Below are 22,140 nucleotides of genomic sequence, written 5' to 3'. Positions count from 1 at the left end.
GAAGCCTTACGTTTTGGTTTGAGCATATAGGAACAGCCTTCCTCTTCTTTCCTAATCCTCAGAAATGCTTTTCCCTGATGGACCGTGGCTTTGTGTTCAAGCTCATCAACCTGTATTTGGAGAAGTTCAAGTCTGGTGATGAAATGGTATGTGCCGACGTGTTTTGGGCCGTGTCCAAGTGTGATTATTTCTTTCATACCTTTCTACTGATATAATCTAAGTGTGACGTTTGTCCTTTCTGTTAACAAAGTTTTTGACTGCACATTTTATATGTGCCACTAATAGGTGGCTAATACAAATGTATGCCAGACATATATGAATTTTGTATGTGTCACTTCTTTATGTGCTATGTTTAACAATACCAATACCATATTTACTTGAACCTAATGCACACTTATTTTTCGAGAAGATTGGTCCGTAAATTGCCTGCACATTGCAATTGGATATGAAATCAAAACTGTATTCGTGGCTTTGGCAACAGCCTAACCACAGAGCCATCAGATACAGCATCATCGCCATCACAGAGCATGTTATTGATGCAAAGGTTGTTGTTGGTTCATATTGAGCTCCACCGCGATCTAAAGTGGTATACCCGCCAAATAACTTTTGGAGATATGTACAATCATTTTAGTAATATTTTGAGCGACTCGGTACCAGATGCGTCGGCATAGTCAGTCACCAGCATTTCTGGCTCTGTGCCAAGCTTGCTATCTGCGAACAGTACTAGGAACACTGTCACACATGTACTTGGACAGGTCCGATGCAGTCTTGCGAAACTGATAGCAGTACAGTTAAACCTTGATATAACGAAGTCGGTAAAATCGTCAATTTGCTTCGTTATATCGAAATTTCGTTGTATAGAAATTCGACCTTTTATGCAAATAAGTACAGTTGCCAATTCTTTTACACAGAAAGGGGCTGCAGAATTTCCCGAATTATCGGGCAATCGAAAAAAAAAAACTAATTTGAATAAGAAAACAATTCATTTTGGTAAATTTAATAGATGGTGACGAATGATACGGTTTCATGCCTTGTACGTCGACGACATCTTCTCGATGGTACGCATTACGCAAAGCCAGCCACACTTTCACATGCACTCCACCCTCTTGGCTGATAGTGTTGCCCGCACTGGGACGACGCTATCAGGAAAAGCGCCGGCAGCGGGGAGTGAAGCTTCATCTGCCTCGCTTCAACGGGTCACCGAAACGTGAGATTACGCAACCTCCAGTACTAAACGCATGGGAAGACAGCTTACATGGTGCCACGCCATTTCGGCACACCCATTCCTTGCAGACGCTGCAGATTACCTTTAAAGCAGGGTGCGCGGTCGCGTACGCGCTCAGCCGCACTTACGGCCATGCGCAGCCACAGCCGAGGGGCGCACCAACTAGCAGCCACTTGTACTTCAATCAAGTTTCCATTTATTGTCTCGGCATTCTTTTGCGGCGGGAGGGAAATTTCATTATCTTGAAACCGCATACAAACGGGCTTCGTTATATGGAGGTTCCAGCTACACGGTGTTCTATGGACAAGAGGTTATGAAAAGCTAAATACTTTTTTATATCGAGGATTTCGTTATGTTGAAGTTCATTATATCGAGGTTTAGCTGTGTCTCTAAAAGTGATAACTCGAGGATACCGCCCCTGTGATCTTGGTATCTGTGGCCAATGACGTGCAAATGGCAACGACGACACACCACTTTTATTAGTAAAGCTCAGTAAATTGAGGTAAATTCTGCATGTCTCTTTTTTTTTTTATTGCAAATGTGAAGGGCACGCTATATCTTTCTTTTATGGATCAGCAGCACGTTACATTCAAGTGCACTTTTATTTTCTTTCTTTAATCTGTGAAAATTGGGTATGTTTTAGATTCGGGGGCACGTTGGAACCGGGTAAATACTGCTATGATACACAACCATTTTCATAGCAGCTACCTGTGCCAGTCTTTACATTTCTTCAAATTATTGCACTGGGTACTCCAGTTGGTTGTAATAGAAAATGGTCTACTTTTCTATGGGCTGACATTTCTAGTGTCACCTGCTATGTACCAGAGTTGATAGGCAAGTTAAGTAAACAAAACATTCGTTTTGCTCTTGTAAATCTTCTGGTTGTTGTGTACAGGAAACAGCTGAGATTTGCTGAGCACACAAAACCGGCCTTTTGTCAACACTGTGCATGTGAGGAAACAATAGGACTGATGATTGTACTGATTATTGTACTGATGATTGGACTGATGATTGATGAAGTCCCTTTGCTCGATTCTGTTTCTTTCTTATCCGCCATTCACAACTGACCGAGCTGGTAAAAACACGGGGGGAGCACCACTCCACCTACCTTACCCCAGGCTCGCAAAAACGAATAGCAGAGGGGTAGAATCATTGCATTGTCCCAGGCTGGAGCTTACATGAGTTCTTTCATAGTTTACATTTCTCTTCTGAAAAGTCTAAACTGTCTTGCACAAAAGTTTGAGCTTTATTAAAAGTAGCCTGTGATTTCTGAGTGAAAGGAGTGTTTGGCTCAGGCGACAGGTGCACTGGTTTCTTCTTTTCCTTTTTCGCTGAGCCTTGCTAGTCTGCAGTTTATATGCCCAAGATAATTTGGTTCCCCTTTTTTCCAGGAACTTCATTGCTACAAGTTTGACTTTCTGGAAATTATCTGCTCACACGAACATTTCATTGCACTGAATCTACCTTCCTTGAAAGGTGCTTACAGCCGAGGGCACTCAAAGAATTCTAAAGGTATTGACAAGCGTTACCTTTCTTTCTTTCTTTTTTCATTTCTTTTTTAAATATATTTTTGTTAACTTCTGTTTATATTGCTTGTTGTTGCACTGATGTCTGTGTTGTGTACACGTATTTCTTCTCTCTATTCTTGCTTAGCAGTGTGAATTTTTGTGTTTTAACCACCGAAAGTACCTTGTGTTTTTTTACCACATTGTGTCCCCTCTTGCTGATATCCTCTCCGTCTTCTTGCCACATTTTTCTGCACTTAAAGAACGGGAAGCAGAAATTCTGTGGGACAAAATTAATTTACGTATTCAATTTCCAGACAAGCATACATTTACCAATGAAGGCTCGAGGAGAGTGTGAATTATGTGTTGTACAGAGCTATAACTTGGTGAGCGGGTGCAACAGTTTGGTCGTATTAAACGTCGTGTTACATAAGACGTTTATGTAATGTGTTCTGTACCACAAAGTATGGGCATAATGTGGTTTTTGTACAAACCTTTACCTTGCCAGATTCTTTTTTTTTTCTGCAAGCCTATATGCAGGGAAACTATTATCCAGGTATGATAGTCAGTAGATTGCATCTTCAGCTCGCGAATGTTATTTTGACTATTTACTGCTGTGATGTCACAGCGGTCAAGGTTTTTGCAGCCCGCTAGTGACATAGTGCCTTCTTATTTTTATTGCAGCTTCAGATTCAGTTTGTAGATATCTGATGTACTATGAAGATAAGCATTGACTGAAGCTGTTGAGAGTGTTTGTCTTTACACCATTTGATGATAAATAGGAGCTACACTTTTCCCTTTCTCACCTACTCTTTGTGCAGTACGTTCAGCTCAGTGATGTGCTCATTGTTTTGCACACAAACACTTTATAGCTTTCTTATCACCGCAGTTGTTCGTCTGCATACTGCTTGCACATACACGTGTACATGGAAAACATCCTCACATTTTTTTCCTCACTGAAAGCACAGACACAGCAAGTGAGCTTTACAAGCATTTTCGCACTTGCATACATATATGCACTCTGTTGGCTCACTTAGTGTTCTTGCATCCACTTAGTATTAACATAGAACATTCAGATATTTATTTTATAAGGAACTTAAACGGACACTAAAGGCAAATAGCAAGTCAAGCTAAGGTGATAGATTATTGCTCAAAAACGTCTAAAGCGTCAATATGATCACGAACAGAACCTTAATAATCGAGAAATTGAGGTAAAAATGCAGGACGTGATAGGAGACTCCCCTGGGACATTCAAGTACTTGCCCGATGACGAAAGCACTCCTCAGTTAAATTTCACTAGTACTCAACCACTGCTTGCAAAAAACATCCTCGTATTGTATTAGAATATGAAATAAAATGCTACTAGTCCAGTTTTATTTCCTTTTTAGAAAAAAGAACTCATTGAAATTACCCTTGACAGCGACGCGGGCGGCCTAAAGGTTTCGTCTTCGCCCGAATCTGCACTGCCCACGCTTTGGCTTTTAGTAGTTTCGTTATCGCGTGGTGCTGCGCTGGTTTCACTGGCTCGCGAAACTCGCACAAACTACAAGTAGCACGGACTTCAACTTCAGTGTGATGTCGCGGGATGCCTGAGCGGTCTATGCCACTTGACCAAAAAGCAGCTGTAGCGGCGAATCCACTGCGCTGTCTTGGCTCAGTACCGCCGTCTGTGGGGTGTAGTTTTACTCGCCGATGGCAGCAAAGGGCGTATGCAACGTCACCACTCCCCCAGTTGGGCGGCGGGAGACTTGAATTACGAAAAAGGTATTCGGACCCTTCAGATGAAATTTTCTTGTACACTAAGTCTTTTCTTGGCACGAAACAAGCGTTGCGAGGTTTCTGGAATGGTATTTAAATAGTCCACATCGACTTAGTATTTGCCTTTAGTGTCCCTTTAACATAAATGTCTCTGGCAGCTGTTGCTATTAGGTATTCTGAGGTATTGAGGTTACTGTAATACTAGATGATTTCATTGACACATTTCACACTGATGCTAGCTGGCAAACTAGAAGAGGTCATACAGTAAAACCTCGCTCATATGTTCTGGAAAAAGAAATGCAAGTAAAAAAACATACTAACCGGGAAGGCGTACAATCTGAAGCCGCTAACAAATTTCACAAGCTCAACTGTATTCTATAGTTGACACCTATGTAATGTGAAGTGTGCGCGAATCGCTGCAGCTTGAGATGCCGACATGCACAGAGCTGATGGGGTGATGCTGGATGCCGCCGAAATGAAACATCACGTATGCCCACATCATGCTGCCGGCAGCAGGGAATGGCAGCACGTTCGGATTATCACTTACTAAAAGCGTGCAGTACGCTACCAATGGCACTACGCACCACGCGCTGTGGAACAGATAGGTGAAGATGCTTATCCCAATAGGTTTTGTGGCGATAGCTGTGAATGCGGCATGCAACAACCTGACCGGAGATTTGTTGGTACCAGAATAAGAAACTGTGCGCGCTGTCGTTTTCTTGCGAGACGGGCAGCTACATAGTGTTCTCGATCGCACACACTTCGCACCTTTTCTTGTTCGCATAGAATCTAGTGCTGGAAAACAGTCTGCAGTCTGCAGCAGGGAATTATGGCACATTTCGGTTATTGCCTATTAAAAGCGTGCGCTATCTTTTGATGGCACCACGCACTGTGAAACAGATAGGCGAAGATGCTTATCACAATAGGATTGGCGGTGATAACTTTGAATGCTGCGTGCAACGACCCCAGAGAAGATTTGCCGGTGCCAAAATGAAAAACTGAGTGTGTGCCATCGTTTTCACGTGAGACGGGCGGGCAAGTATTGCGGTGAAGCTGCCATGGCGGGCAGCTATACACTGTTTTTGATTGTGTGCGCCTCCCACATTTTCTTGTTTACATGGGATGTAGTGGACAAAAAACGTATCATACAGGCAATGTACTGAATGTTGATGTGGAAAAATTGTGTTTTTTGGGAACGTATGAACTGGTAAAAAATGAGCGTAACTCAATGGGGTCATTTTCTGTGTTCTCGATTGCGAACGTTTACGCCGGGAAAGCGTACTTAATGGGAACATATCAACGAGGTTCTACTGTAAATGTGCAATCATCAGTATTGTTGATGCAATAGATTAGGTTAGGTTGTAGGCCCCATCTAATCCATTCCTGGAGCCTCATGAAATCACAAGTACACAGAGGTGCATATAGCACAGTGCTTTTCATTTAGAGTAAACAGTTTAAGGGACCATACATTTTAACTTCTTGATAGTAACATACCAAACCCTGTTGTCTCATTCTGCACTATGTTTGCATCTGCTGCGGAGCAGACGAAAGCGAGGAGGTTGCAACGGGCGGTAAGTTGCCCACTCTTGACTGGCTTGTAAACAGAGAGCATTTTTTAAGGGAAGCAGACATTTTCAAAATGGTCGAACACCCTGCACCTCCCTGATCACCCTGCCACGGCTCTTTCCTCTCTGCGTCTTTGGTGTGTCCCTATCCTGCTTGAGGCCTTCGCTTGCGTGTGCGGCTCCCTCTGGTGCTGGCGTTCTCGCAACTGCTGTGACGTGCACGTGCGAGACTGGTGGTCCACTGTGCGTGCAGTGTGGTGTGTGTGTGTCTCGAACTCTGGTCATTGGAGAGTAGTTGGAAGGTTACTTGGAGGGAATCGGCAACACAGCCTTGTTATTTGGACTGACACGGGGTGTGATGTTCCAAAACTAGGCAGAAGTTACCACAATAGCAGGCACATTTATGTGCCTGTATGTACAAGAAGGGCTAGTGGAAGTGACAGCGTGATTCACGCGGGTGCTATTTATGATGGCTTTGTGGTCTGTGAACGCCAAGGAAAGTGCTTGATGCCATGCATTGCCATGACAAAGATACGAAGTGATTGAATACAGTTGTCACCGAGTTTTCCTTTTGTGTAATGGGCAACTATCATAGCAACAAGAACACATTATAATGCAAGCTGTTAATTTCCCACGGTAGCTCAGTGCCTATGGCGTCGCTCAGCTGAACTCGAGGTTGCGGATTCGATTCCGCCTGTGGCAGCCACATTTCGAAAGGGCACGGAGAGTGTGTGTGTGCCATGCATTGGGCGCACGTTAAAAAAACCTCAAGTGGTCGAAATTATTCTGGAGTTCCCCATTTTGGTGTGCCTCATAATCAGATTGTGGTTTTGACACATAAAACACGAAACTTGTATTAAATATGTCAGCTGTTTACTAATGCACATTCACTGCAGTCTGCTAGGGTCTTGACACACGTCTGTGGCATTTTGAAACAAATAAAACTGACCTTTTTTTTTTGGAGAGAGATGAGTTTCTGTCAATACTGGAAAGGCATGTTAAACGGTCCGTACATGACAGAAATTCAAGAAGAGCCAACTGGTGTTAGATTTTCTAAAAGGTGAGAAAAACTTCCTGGCCAGGCGCGTAAGCTGGTTGGGAATTCAAAAATTCTCGCTAGAGCTTTCAGTACAAATTAGGTTGTGCAGCACACATTCCGTGGATGTTGTGGCTGAGTTACGTTTTCCTCCAAGTTACCATAGCAAACTTTGTGTACATTGCAACTGTAGCTCATTAGCCGTGCTGTCTGCTGGGCTGCTGAGGGCTGAGGTAGAGGTGGCTGCTGGTGCTATTGCTGCTGCTTGATTTTCAGAGGTGTGTGTAGTTGTGCCCAAGTGTGACTGGTGACCCTGCTTGCTTGTAGTCTGCATTCTGTGTCACTTGTTGTATGCATAGACTATTCCTTCTAGTTTTTTTTTTTTTTTGTTAGCAGAAATTGGTCACATGTCATTCTGTTTTATTAGTTTAGCTTGTTTGAGAAACTAAGGTGACAGGATTTTTTGCAGTTGCTGGAAGTTTTGTTGGGGAACAAGTGGGATACATGTTCTTAGCTTGTGTTGCAATGTACGTATTTAATGCTTTTTGTTTTATTGCTGTGGAGTAGGCTTTCACTTTCCCAAACAACTGTGGGCTCTGCAGTAGTATATTACAAATACAAAGCTTTCTGTTTCATTGCACAAAACAGTTCAAATTCCTCTGTCATTTCGAGTCAGTCGGGCACCAAAGAGAGAAGATATTGTCAGGGACTACCTATTTGGGCATGTAAATACTTTAAATAATGACCATTTATCAAACTGACAAAATCCAATGAAAAGCTAAATTTGTGGCTCTTGCCATGTTTGAGAACCTTACACATACCTGTAAAATTAATATAGTTCAAGAAACGTGTTTATTGAATGGAAGGCCTCGCCTTCTTTTTTTGCAACTCATGAGCGTGTGAGAAACAAAAAGAACTACACGGAAATTGTTTATTTCTGTGTAGTCTCCATTCCTTCAGCTCTTTAAGTCAGTGATATTATTGCCAAAAATCACGAATACTGCAGTGTCCACAAATACGGCGACTTGTTGTGAGTAAGGTTGTTTGTTTTAGGCACCAGGCATAAGCTGTGGTTTCTTGACAGCCATAAATCAATAAATCCACAAATAAAGTTATGGCCATAGTGCATAATCAAAGACAATGCTATGGCACAAAGGCTTGGACAGCACATGTTGTTTTTTTCATCTCTGTCATGAAATTTACTTCGTTCAAGCTGCATTTATGGAGGGATGAGCAATTTTGTAACAGACGCAAAAACTTTGAAAAGTTAAAAGCTAGTAAAGTTATTTGTATGCCAAAGGTGGCTTGTTTTTATACCTCTAATTTGTGCATATGTGGTTGATATTTTGAAATTTAGTTTTATTCTAAACAGCATGCTTTCACAGCCTTTGCATTTGCTGCTTTCTTTCTAGTTGCAGTTGGCGTAAGCCATGCATTCATTAGAGGCATGCTTCATAACAGAGCCTATTCTTTTGTTTACAAGCTTAGCTGTAGCAAGGCCACATCTTTTTTTGTAGTTTGGCTTTCTAGCTGCTTTTTATGCAGAAGCATCAAGGTTGAAAGTTCGTGGGCTACATATTGCATTTTTACATGCTCTAGGGAATCATTTTTTTTTTTTTCGCTATCTCTTATTTTGCATAGTATTTACGTAATTTTGCCTTGCCATTTCCACATCCTGTGCCTGAAAGTGTGGAAGCATGTATTTTTCTTCCCTGTCAATTAGATGTCAAGGCTTAGGTGCGGTGCAAATGTTTCTTGTAGTGTACCTTAGTACAACTCCTCTATATACGTATAGCAAATATATTGTCACAAACGAGTGTTGTAAGAGCAGTAAGGTAGAAAGTTGGGCTAGTTGGAATAGATGCGTACTTTAAATTGCCATGGAAGATGACAGCAACACGAAGGGGCGGTCACAGGTTGAGCACCGTCTAACAACTGTTCATGTTGCTGTCGTTTTCTGTGCTAATTAGTACCCATGTCACACTGGCAAACTTAGTTTCACTTTAAGCAAATGCACTTCAGCACACGGAGTGTCACTTTGGCGGCACGCTAATACACGAGAAAAAAGTGTCCTTTGGAATTGACGACACTGGCAGTGGGTGAATCAGTAGACACAACATATATTTGTTATTTTAAGTATGATTTTCAAAATAATTGCCTTATAGTAAAAAACAGCATTTCGAATAAACTTTATTGAAACTGAAGGAATTAATTGTAACCACAATAGCATTATCAATCATAACGAGCCAGAAGAAAAGAGCATTGCGTCTACAGCGAGCAGAGGGAAAATAGTGGATTCCGTTGCATATGGCGCAAGAACAGATCACGAACATTTGGAGTGTGTTATGGTAGGGCTTATTCATCACTTACGGACCACTTTGAGACTTTGCTCACCTTTTCATGCACTGAGACAATGGAGAGAATCGTGCCACTTTCACATATTCAAGAGCGCTTTTGCTAAAGACGTAAGCGACGCATAGTCAGCTTGGCTGTAGAACGACAAAGAAGTTCACATATGTGAGCGCCTTAATCTCCTCATCCGAACATGTGATTATTGAAGCACTACTTGCGTTCACTAAACTTGGAAAAAACAATGACAGCTGCACAGGTAGGGTAACTAGCACAGGCATACACAGGCATAACCAACTGCCTGACCATTACACATAAACAGCCTGAAATCGAGAATAGTAAGCTAGCTTTTTTTACAGTATAGTACATTTTATTACCTTAAAACATTTCCACTCACAAAAGAAAGGTGGTTTAAGTTTACTACCGAATGTGCTTTCAATTTTAGTTTATATACATTTTAAGCATTGCTACCAAGGCTACATAGTTGGATGCAGTGAAGTGAGTTTGCCGAACACACTCGCTGCCAAGTGCATTCTGCAGCGAGTGTCACTAAGCGTTACCATATGACAGCCTGTGAATGACACTAGTGGCGGAGTGCACTCGCTCAAAATGACACCAAATTTGCTTGTGTGACAGGAGTATTAAAGTATGTAAGAGCAAGTGGGTTAGTTAGAAGACATTGGCGTTAGATGTGATCAAGTGCTTTGAAGTGACAATTACGTAACAGAAGATAAAGGGCTTGTTGTCACTTGGGTTTTCTCATAAGTAACTGTACATGCCTCACAGTTTCATTCTTCCTGGTGATGGTTTTATATTTGCAAGTAAACACTCTCTGGTGATGGAAGGCGCTTTGTTTTTAACTTTGGCAATACAGGGTGGCTTGCGTGTTTGTCTCCATTAAGGTGTTATATTTTTGGCTTTTTAACTGCATTTGCAATCATGTACTGGCCATCATGACTCATTATCATCTTGTCATGCAGTTGTATCTCATGTTTTTTTAATAGTGTGCATTAAAGGAGTAGAGACATCGAAATTACAACTTGTGCTCTGTTTTGCTTGGAACGACTGATACAAATTTTGTCACTTGCAGTGGAGGTCAGTGTGTAATATTCAAGTGGCCTTGGCATTTTTTTATATTAGGAAGTGATCTGAATTAACGATTTTGGTATTTGAAATCAAGGTACTTAATTTGTTCCATGTTTCCTTGGACAAGTGTAGCTCATTTTCATGATTTTATGTTCACTTGCTTTATGCCTGTGCTTGTTCTTTCGGACTTGCGGGCCTTGCACTACTATATCTGTTTGGCACACTGATCACAGATGGCTGCACCATACTGTGTCACTTGAGTTTTAGAGTTACGGTGAAGGCTTCATATTGCAGCCCGCCAGCCCTTCCTATTGGTGAAGTCTAGCCACTAAAATTTCAGACTATGCATGCACAAGTGACCATAAGCTTGTATCTTAGTCAGTAAATTAGGCCATTGTTCCTGCTTTATAATGTTTTTGGTGCTGCCAATTTCGAAATTTGAAAGAAAATTAAGTTTGTGGGTCAAATTTATTTCGATTCATCGGCCATTGACATTCACAAAAGAAAATGTAGTAGTTGTACAATCGTATAGAGACTTGTGTGGTGTGTTTTATTGGGCTAGTTTCGAACACCTCACAACTTCAACAGCTAGGTGCATTGCAGAAGAAACTGATTTTATTAAGTGAACGCCACAATTATTTTTGATGTGTCTACTCCTTTGAAACTCTTTAGAGTACGTATTTGTCTTAGAGAGAGTGTTTTGAAATGCAAAGTGAGCGTTCATAATTGTTTATATTATGACAGAGAAGTGCAACCGTTTGGTTTGCTGTCAAAGATGGCACATATTATATTTAATTACCTGCATAAAGCAATCAACATAGCTTGATAGAGAGCCAGTGTGCAAACGCTGCGCAATTTTTACCTGTGAAAATAACTCATTGTTTGTGCAGAACTTGTATATCGATAGCTGCCATTGGAAATAGACTGTTTATGAGCTACCCAAGCTTATCCTTAGAGAGCATGACTATGACAAGGGGTGATAGGATACAGAAGTGCCCTGGCGTTTACTGCTGTACTAAGAGCACAAGTACAGTCACCTTGTGCATGCCACCCTCAAATCCATCTACTGTCTGTACAATTCGGCTACCTCTCTAATTATATAGCTTACAAGGGCCAGGCTTTCGATCAAATGTGCATCACATCAAGCTGTCCTGATAAATTTGACATCTGTGAAGCTAAGTGGAGGAATAGTAAAAAAAAAGTTTGTCATGAAGCATCATTCTTGTCCATAAAAGAGTTAAGGGGTTCGAGGTTCGTTTAGGGCATCAGCTGTTTTCTAACATTTTTGTGGCTTTTATAATAGCTTCAATGTGCTCCATAGAACATACGCGCAGAACCGCGATCAAATTGCTGCTGCTGCACTTTGGTACCAGAAATGCACGGCTGTCAGTATACTTGACTGCAGACTTATAGTTTGCGTGAACTACAGAATTTAACCATTTTAGTCGAATATTCATCAATATGACTTAAACTTGCAATATTTATTAACATTATGTATTAGGATGTTTCATTGCTTAGATAACATGAACACATGAACAAAGGCTCGGGCTGTAAGCATATGCCAACTTTTATTGTTATCACATGCTAAGTAAGATAACTTGTTCTTGGGCTACTTACTTGGTGAAACCATAGTAACGCAAATAAAAACAAACACAAAGAACACAAGATTGGACGCCGCAGGTACTACCAGTAGCACCCTAAGTCTCCAGTCTTGTGTTTTCTGTTGTTTATTTTATGCTATTTTATTATTAGTATTATGTTATCTCTTATTTGCACTACTATGGCTTCACCAAAGATTCTAAGTAGTATAGATTTTTTTTTATGCAAGAAAAAAACATTTTTTTTTTTTTTGCCCATTCAAGGTGCATTGTATTGTAGTTAGTATCTTGGTAGGTGTGTGTTCTCATTGTATTCTCTGTGGCCCGCACCTTCTCCCAATGGCAACTCACCAGACTACGAGATGGAGTACCGGTTGTCGGAAGAGTTCTGTCGCAGCCACTTCCTGGTGGGTGCCCTTCTGCTGGAGCTACGGGCAGCACTCAGTGAGGTGCAGAAGGTTCGACAGAGAGCCATCAGTGTCGTGTGCAACCTGCTCGCCAAGCATGCCTTTGATGACCGTTACCAGGGGAAGGTATGTGTGTTCACGGGCTTGAATTTCCATGCAGGCTTTGATAACATGCAGCAAAAGTGAACCTGAAGTGAATACAGTAAAATGAATACAGTTATACTGGGGACAGGGCAACAGAGCCGGACAAATGGTGCCTAGGAAGTAGGAATCTCTCCTTGGAGGGCATGATGGCGCTCTAAGCCTGCAGCTCATGCCAGGCCGAAGAAGCTTGGCAAGTTACTGCACATATGCATCACTGCCTGTACAGTGCGAAATGCACGGGGAAAAATAGAGCAGCAGACAGCACAAGTGTTTGACTCATCTCAGCTGGCACTTCATTTGGATTAATGGCAACATGTGTTCTGATGCTGGTGTGTTTTGCAATGTGCTTACAGTAATGCTCATGCTGTGGACATCTGACCAATCAGCAGGCCATTTTTGCAGATGATGACAGAGCTTTGTGTGTCTTGCTCTGCACAAATATTATAACCGAGAGCCAATGGTGTAATTACATTTTGCTTGTACATATGTACTTTCACTAAAAAGTATGTACACTCGTAACAGTTTGCTTTTTGTATTTGCTTATCACCAAATTGTTTAAGAATGCGCATGATCAGCTCTTTACTTTATACTAGAAAGACAGCTCTCTTAGGTTAGTGCACGGCATGCATCACTGTGTAGTTGAGCAGAAATACTCGGCAAAGCATGGAGAGTGAAGCTTTTATGTGAGTGCTTGCAGTTCATAGTTCGTATCTTGTTTAAAAGCTGACAATCCTTGCATCTAGATTTAGATATTTCTGGGAGTAGCCCTGTTATATTATAATTTGTGGTAAGAGAGTTTTGTTCACTTGGAAAGCCTTGTCACTTAACTCTCTTCAGCACCTATGGAATGTGTTGCTGTTTATGAAATGGCCTGGTTTTTTAATGCTTTTCACACTTTTATTCAGTGCTTTGCTAATCACTTATGAGGCTCAGTGCCGTAATATCTCATAGCATTGCTGCAGTCATCATTTTGGTTTTCATCGGGTTCAGTGTGAAGTGTTCAGTGTGAAGTGTTCATGTGAAGTGTTGAGTGATACTAAGCATGGGGCAACACTACCTGAACACATGCATAAAAAAAGTTCATAAGAAGCAAACATTCAAGTAACACTGCGTTCAGCATGCAAGACTTCAGAAATTTTTCTCCGTCTTTCTTGCTCGGTGTTCAGGCCCAGCAAGCTCGACTCGCATCACTCTACCTGCCCCTCATCTCCGTGCTTCTGGCCAACATCAACCGTTTCAGCAGCAGCACAGAACAGCAGCAGCCATCCTCCGCCGCTCCGAGTGCAACTAGCACGGCGGCATCTGGCACGTCACCATCTCGTAAGATGAGCAAGGCAGACAGTCTGAACCATGCGGCTGCAGTCGCTGAAGACCCAGGCACACCACAGAGCGTGACGTCATACCGCAACAGTGTGGCCCTCGACGGGCCAGCTTCCTTGCCGGGCTCCGGGCGCCACAACCGGGATTCAAACTACTTATCCATCATTGCTGGCCAAGGTGGGTGAAAGTCTTTCCATTTGAATTGAATCCAATATCCAGCTTCTTTCTTTTTCCGATTTCTAAAACAGAATTTAAGACAGTGCAGCCTTTGAGAAAAGAAACAAAGCCAATCGCCGAAAGCACAATCAAAGCTTACTTTAGCCCTCTTGTCAGAAAACGTTCAGCATGTTGTTCGTCATGAAAACTTAGGAAAGGGAGAGGAGGGGAACAGCACACTGCAGTGAGTAGTGTCATTTGCTCGAGATGTCACATAACCCTAGTCACCGTAAAGCAAATAAGTGTCTGAACAAAAGCACTATGCTGAAGGTTTGGAAGTGATTGAGCTGTTATTTGCGTAAAACATCACAATCAATCTTCATTTTGGCCAGGCAATAAAAGCTAGTGATCGATCAGTAGGAACATGTAGCCTTGTTTTGGGTGGCAGTAGCTTCACTCCTTAGCTCCAAGCACGATGCTTATGCTTTCGAACATGGCATACTGAACTCATTGGCACATTGAGCTCAACTGTGTGTGATATTAGTAGCGTAACTGTGGTGCATTATTTTTGTGCCGAGGCTGAAATCGGTGGTGGCACAGGAATGAGGCATCCCTAGTAAATACAGTATTCTGCTAGGTGGGTACACACACACCCACAAAATTTGTGACATACACACTACTATTTGTAAAATGTCTTGCAATTTGGTTTTTAATGTGTTAGTTCTTCTGCACTGACAGCTACGTGTGCCATGTTGAACAAATTCATGCCATGGAAAAGCTTGTTTTCATGTGAATGTTGCAGTTTGCAATAGCTTGCAGCTTGCAGCTTTCTGATGATAAAAAAAAGTGCTGCTGTAGCACTTGGGGGCAGTAAGAAGTCAAAATTCTATGAGCAGCCTCTCTCCTTATTCTTTGCCTTCCGAGTAACCATACTACTCAAAAAACCTTATGTACTTGGAAAAAAAAGTCCTACAGGCTCATACTGTCTTTGGATCATAAATTTCCTATTGTATTTGGTATAACTTTTATTCTTATTTTCTGAGGTGTACGTGTTTCATTCACTCCAGCTTCACCATAATACCTCGGCCAGGACCTTGCAATAAAACAAGCGTTACCTCCCTGGTAAAAACAGATCCAGTATTAGAATTCGGTTTGACATACTTTTTTTGTACATCGGTATTCGATGGCTCTCTCCGATTCAGGTTTGATGTGGCTTGAAGTTTGACTATTTGCATGTTCCAAGCAGAATTCCTTTCCAGGGAGTGTGTATAAAGCACGGCAGCAACAATACACATCATACTAAACATCGGACAAACGCAAAACACTTATATGTATTAAAATTTTAACTAGATAATTCACTCAGACGCCAAGCTGCGCAAGAGTATATTATTGACGTTTCCAATGCTTTGGAGGGATGGGTAATAAAACAAGCCTTTTTTCTTTCTTTCTTGAGTTGTCTTTTCAACACTGCCTAATTTTTCTGATCTCTGGCTTGTATGTGCCAAAATATCAGCATGTGAGCGTACCGTGCTCACTTGTTAGTTAACTCTATGGTTGTGTTAGCATACAGTGCACAACAGTTAGGGCAGTTTTACTTTTGGAATCGTGAACTTGCTTTCTACCCCCCGTTTTGTATTTTTTTTTTATTCATATGCTTGCACAAACGATCTCTGTCCCGTAGGCTCGTGCAGCAAGTTTGTAAAAATTCAATTTTTTCATTCAGATGCAATAATGGGGCCACAATCAAAAATACTCCCCATTAGAAGCACTACATTGGTTCACCTCTTGTTCCTTTGCTTAAAGCACACTTGGAAGTTCTCTTCTATTAAAAGGAAGCTTTAGCTCGGGCCCAACTCTGACGCGGCCTATTCAAATACATGTAAAACATAAAAACATTTTTGTGAGGTAACGCCTGGACCCATTTTAATGAAATTTGTTGCACTTAAGAGAGAGAGTTAAATTCTAGTGACTGTTTTAGAGAAATTTCGATTTAGGGCCCGAATTTTGTTAAAAATCTCTTCAAAAATTTAGAAGTTCGAGAAAAAATAGAAGCACAAACTTTATATGTTAATAGCTCTGCGTCAAGAACAAATATCACGGTTCAGTAAACGGCATCCATTAGATCATTGAAAGGGGACAAATTTGATGTGTCATTTTATATCCTGCCTGAATTTGTTATGTTGTGTACAAGGGTTCTGCAAAAGCTGTGATTTCCATATTACTACATTTTTTGGGATTCATGTGCAATGTATAAATTTTGTCCCCTTTAGATGTGCGATTATATGCAATTCACATAATTATGATATCATCTTTCATTGTTGACTTACAGTGTTGTAAACTTGATAGTGTCATTTTATGAAAATTTTCTATTTCTGCCACTTTTTAATAAACAATTCACGACCTAAATCAAGAACTCGAAACCAACAGTCACTATATTTCAAGTTTTTCTTTTAAATGCAACAAACCTTGCCAAATTTGGTGCGGTGGTTGCCAAGAAAAATGAGTTATTCTTTTACGTGTATTTAGATAGGGGCACCTGAGCTAAAGCTTCCTCTTAAGTGCTTCAGGAATGGTGTCGTTTCCTTTTGAATTGTCGTCGCATCCCTCAAATGTATAATTAATGTCTAATTAATGCCCTTGATCGTGTTGAGATGTAACAGGGCTAAATCCAGCAAGTTGGGAGGATATTCTGGCACAGTGATGGAATTGCACACCAAAAAAGCATGCAGTATCGATGAAGAGTGCATGACGGCCTTATCATGGTGCAGAATCCAGCGCTACTCTCTTGATGGATTTGGTTGCACGCAACACGAATAATCTCTTGGACACTTCAGGACCTGGAGGTTGGACCTGCAGGTACAAATTCGTGGTGCACAATTCTGTGGCAGTCATACACAATCAACATGATTTGATAATTGCTTTTTTCTTTCACACTTTCTTTTTGTCTTTGGCTCATCTTTTTACACTTCTTGCTCTGGGACTTCAGCTCGACGTTGTATTTGTAAATTCAAGTTTTGTTGCTGGTGAGAGTCCAGTGTTAGAATTCAGCATTGTTGTCCGAAGCTTTCCAGTCAATGCAACCATCTTTTCATTGCATCTTTTTACTTGGTAGTCGACAGTTTCAGCACCATCTTGGCACAAACCTCTGTCATTTTCAAATTTCCAGTCCAAGTCTGTTGAATGGATGACTGGACGACTTTCTCAAATCAAGTGCTTCTCATATCATTCTAACAGTCATTTGGTGATCACCGAGTGCAAGTGTTGATATTTTTCGTGTCTTGATGGAAAAATCAATCAAGTATTCACACACATGGTTGACGTTTTCAGCTTTGCTTGAGGTGGAGAGGTGTCCTGACCTTACATCATCACTGGGGTCTTCATGGCCTTTCCAAAAACACAGTTCTTTCCTTTAGTGTATCCTTTCCATAAGCCTTTTGCAACATTTGATAATTTCTGCACCATTCTTGCCCAATTTCACAAGTAATTTGATATTGATGCTTTGTCCTGTCCATTTGCCGGTCTCCATATCAGCAAAGTCTAAAAATGGGTTGCACAGAAAGTGCACACATAAAATTAAGCCTTGCCTTGTCTATATTGTGCTAGAGGTCAACCAGGCCCTTTCAAGCGAAGAGAGCGACATTGCTGCATCTTCTCCCATATATTTTATTGCAATAGCAATTATATGGACACTACACGTGGATTTCTGTCGTCAGCGTCGCCGTTGCCATGAGGTTCTGTATGAAGTCCAAGGGTGATAAAATTGTTGCCGCGCGCTGTGTGCTGTACTTTAGTAAAATCATGTGAGGGTGAGCTGGCAATCGCGGGTGGATCTCACGCCACCTTCCGTCGCACGCAAGGCTTCAAGGGGGGAGAGGGGGTGCATTCTACTCTGCGGGTGACCCAGCCGGGCTGCTGTATCTTCAAAGCCATCTGTGACAGGTACACAGTCCGCACTGCGTGTTTTCGCAGCGTAGTTTGCGTTGTTGTGGGCAGCTGCACGAAGGTCAATTCGCTCGCTGCTGTTGCCGCATTTCCTCACTGCAGCGTTTTGACACCGAGTTCGCGGTCATCGAGTGAGACGTGTTCATGTTGGCTTGGCGTGCGTGACACCATGCTTGTTAATTTAGTTTGTATGACTAAGTTTACAAGTTTATATGGCCAATAAGACTACCATCCTTACTTCATATAGCTGCCCATAAATTTGCTATCGCAATTGATGCTTTGCCTTTCAAGCAAAACTGACTTTTTCTGACTGACTGCATAATCTTATGGGACAGACCTCGTATACACATGCATCTGCTCATTCATTCTTTATTCACATTACCACTGGCATTGTGGATACGAAGAACTTGATCAGCTTTTCTTGTTTGGTACGGTACGCAGTTCTGGTGGTTTAGTCTTTGCTTACTTTGTTTGAAGTAAAAATGCTGTTTGAAAATGTGCAATTATTCTTGCTTCTTGAAGCAGGTTTTTTTTTTTAGAGTCCCTACAATGACTCGATTCGTGGCACTTTGGTTACTGTGAAAATATATTTGTGTGCATACTGGCCTGTCTGTTGTCATTGTTTTCTTCGGAATTTTGTCGTGGGAGTCTCGTGTTGTGTATAGTAAATAGTATACATGTTGCAAGCATAGTCTTTATGTTGCATGAAATTAGAGATGACTTCCACTTGTTAGCATTCCTGGGACATTGCACTTTCTGTGTCTTAATCTCAACCTAGATTTGCTTGATAGAAGGGTCCACATCCTTCAGGTATTTGCCCCTATTAATTTTTTAATTGCAGCAGTTTTATAGGACCGAAACCATGATTTGCATGTCTTCAAGTATTAGATAAGGCATATTGCCAAAAGCTTGCCAATTGCAGTGGCCTCCGACAGGTGCATTTAGCAATGTTGCCTTAGATGTAACATGCAAGCCTTGCAGCATTTGGCTTACGTAACAAAATATTTATCTGCACTTATAATTTGCTAAAAATCTGTAGAGCAATTCTAAATAAGACTGTTAAATGTACATTTAATAGTGTAAGACATGCCATGAGCGAGGTGCAACAAAAGGGCATACTTGCACAAACTTAAATGTGGAAATATCTCTCCACAATTAGTAGCTTTGTGAAGCACTGCATGTTATAAATTTGGAACCATGCTCCAAATATCACGCGAATCTTCATAAATCTAAAGTATGTTCGAGGAATAAAAATTAAACACTCACTCACTCACTGAATCGACTGCCCTAAAGGGCCAACTGCTATAAAATTTCACTTCGGCTAAATTGGTTACAAATGAGTGATATGTACCATTGGAGCAATCTTGGCAAAGCTGGAGGGTTGGTAATTGTCTAATTTTCTTATAAGTGGTCTTTAAAGCACCTAAGCAGACGATGCCTGCACCTCATGGTTAGCTGATATGATTTAAATCTCGGGGCATTGCTTCCAAGACTTGATCGCGCCACAGGCAGCCACAAGCGCCACCTAACCTCAGTGGTCATGCTAAAAATCCATGCATTCTGCGTCATGCGTCACTTCTGGCAAGTGGTAGTGGTGTCGGTTTCTTTTTGTGCAGTTTTGATATCAACATCTACTTATGCGAGCTTTTTATGACATATACACTTACGTTTCAAAGTAAAATTATGCATGGAGGCTGCTTCGTATCAGCATTATCTGAAACTAGGCTCTTCACATGGCCCAACATTTTATTGTATTTGGCCTTTGAGAAAAATAGTAAAAAATGCTTCTATTTTGCACACTGTATTCTCCCATACCTCCATACCTGCTTCACAATTTGCATAGCGAATTGGATTGCTGCACATTGATGCTGCCTATATAGCCATCATGTTTGTGTTGTGGTCACTATGTCATTGTGTGTGCGTGTGTGTGCATGCATGTCTTTATGTGTGTCATGTGTATGTGTACTGGTGATGCAAAACTTGATAATACTATTAATGCTATCAATATATTATTGAACTATCAATAGCAAACTATTCATATCAATAGTACTATCGATAGGGAAGAAGAAAGATTTACTGATAATGTAAAATCACGTAATGTACCACATGTAAACACTGCAACATAAACTTAGCGATGTTTCCCTTTTCCCAACTGCATGAACTTAGCATTACTGATGGTCAGTTATCTCAAGACGTATAGTAATATCACTAACCAAGAACTTTGAAACTATCAATAGCAATGTCAATTGTGAGCTGTTCTAATACTATACATAGTACTATTGATTGTACTCCAGTAGTAGTTGCTAGGAGTTACTATGTTAATACTTAATTAGCAAAATATTTAATATTAGTCTTTTTCACACTACCGATAGATTAAAAAGGTACTATTGGTACGATAGTCAATTTACCAATAGTTTTGCACTACTAAATGTGTATGTACAGGCGCAGCCACTGTACATACACATACACCACGCAACCACACGGGTTGCGGTGTTCCCACTAGCGAACACGGCAACTCGTGGCATCACTGCGTGTAACGCAACCATCAGCGCCTCATGAACTCTTGCAGCACAAGTGTAATCAAAGCAATAGGCGTAGAGCCTGGCATGTTTGTCTACTATGGCTCCTCCCCATTGCGGTGCACGTTGGTATCTCAATCGCGTGCACTCATGGTTCTGAGTTTTCAATGCTGCATGCAGGCATAGAAAAATTTGGGAGGAACTGCAGCAGACGACACACTGGACACTCCGCCTATCACTTTGATTGCGCCTGTACTGCAAGGCTTCATGAGGCACCAGTGGTTGCAGCATGCGAAGCGATGCTACAGGCTCCCGTGTTCCCACTAGCAGTGGGCACGTCTGCACATGTGCATTTCTGTTGTGTTGTTATATTCATCAATTCTCAAGGAACGCGCAGCGAGTCCATATTTGTCTTCTCTCTCTTCCTGACTTGCGCCATGCTTTTTTAGCCTCCTCACCGCTTCCTCTAATGAAGAGGACAGCTTGGCTAAAATGGCGCCTGTCGCATTCCTCAAGTAGTAAGTAGCGATCGGTGTCATCGCCAAGGCCAGCAGCAGCAGTAGACATTTCGCTTTCTCTGTAGCGTGCACTTTGGGCTTTTGTTTATATGTAGCAGCTTCTTTCCCTTCTGTTCATGCACATTTGTAGTCGACGCACTGCTGCCATCGGGCCCGCCTTAGTTGGCTTGGCTTTTTATGTTTGTATGTTTAGCAAAATAATGCCAAATTTGGTGTCTTAAACTGCCTCTAATCCATCACGTCAAGGGTTCCTGTTCTGAGGGACGTTTCACCGTTTATGACTTACATGTGTATAATTATTAATTTTATGAAGTCAGGCTGTTGTGTACTATGCAGTTACTTAGGCATTAGGTACATTACACAAGTCAACATACCTAGAAACAAAAAGTTTTTCTTGCTCACACAAGCTCTGCTTAATGGACAGCGAGCACTTTGGCGAAGGTTGTTAATTCTACAAAACATATAGAGGGGAGAAAATTGTCGTACATATTGCCTGGAATCCTGGAATCCAATATATTTGTCCTTGTGGAGGTCTATTGCAATGTAAAGGGTAAATTGGAAATACATACAGATAACATTGCTGTAGGCTTTTGCTGAGGGCTGTTGGTAGGTAAATGTGAGAGACAGTACACCAAGGAAACTGCCCGTATATGTTGCTAGGCCACTGAAGCACATATTGAAGTGAATGCAACAAAAATAGCACTGTCTATATGTCTACGTAAATATTGTCCGGTGCTTGTAGTGTGCTGTCAAATGCACTTTGTATTCGTCTGTAGGTTGCTGGTAAAGAGGGACTAAATAGTGCATGTTTGTAGTGCATCCATTCAGATTAAAATTGCATGCTTCATTTATTTTTTGCATAACTCCAGATTTCCAGCCATTAATATCAGGAAAGAAGAACTCTTGTTTTATTTTTCAATATTTAATTCTTGTTGATTAAGATTTTCAGTTCATTAGGTATATCCCAAGATTTCCAGATTGTGATACCAGCACAATTGGCATTTTTTAAGAG

General features: G+C 41.4%; 1 protein-coding gene across 2 annotated transcripts in view; it reads left to right on the top strand.

Moving 5' to 3' along the window:
- Ziz (dedicator of cytokinesis protein Ziz) overlaps positions 1 to 22,140 on the top strand; it is a 209,292-nt gene that overhangs the window by 135,352 nt on the left and 51,800 nt on the right. Inside the window, exons 26-31 of one of the 2 annotated variants that reach the window (XM_050187159.3) lie at positions 63 to 146; positions 2,617 to 2,737; positions 6,033 to 6,059; positions 12,477 to 12,655; positions 13,840 to 14,170; positions 21,060 to 21,128. In XM_050187159.3, the coding sequence (XP_050043116.1) occupies positions 63 to 146; positions 2,617 to 2,737; positions 6,033 to 6,059; positions 12,477 to 12,655; positions 13,840 to 14,170; positions 21,060 to 21,128 (811 nt within the window). The remainder of the gene's footprint in view (positions 1 to 62; positions 147 to 2,616; positions 2,738 to 6,032; positions 6,060 to 12,476; positions 12,656 to 13,839; positions 14,171 to 21,059; positions 21,129 to 22,140) is intronic. The other variant, XM_055075992.2, reaches the window with a different exon arrangement.

Source organism: Dermacentor andersoni, chromosome 2 (assembly GCF_023375885.2).
Source record: "Dermacentor andersoni chromosome 2, qqDerAnde1_hic_scaffold, whole genome shotgun sequence".
Taxonomy (NCBI): Eukaryota; Metazoa; Arthropoda; class Arachnida; order Ixodida; family Ixodidae; genus Dermacentor; species Dermacentor andersoni.
The sequence above is the reverse complement of the archived record's forward strand: the minus strand, read 5'-3'. Positions and strand labels throughout refer to the sequence as shown.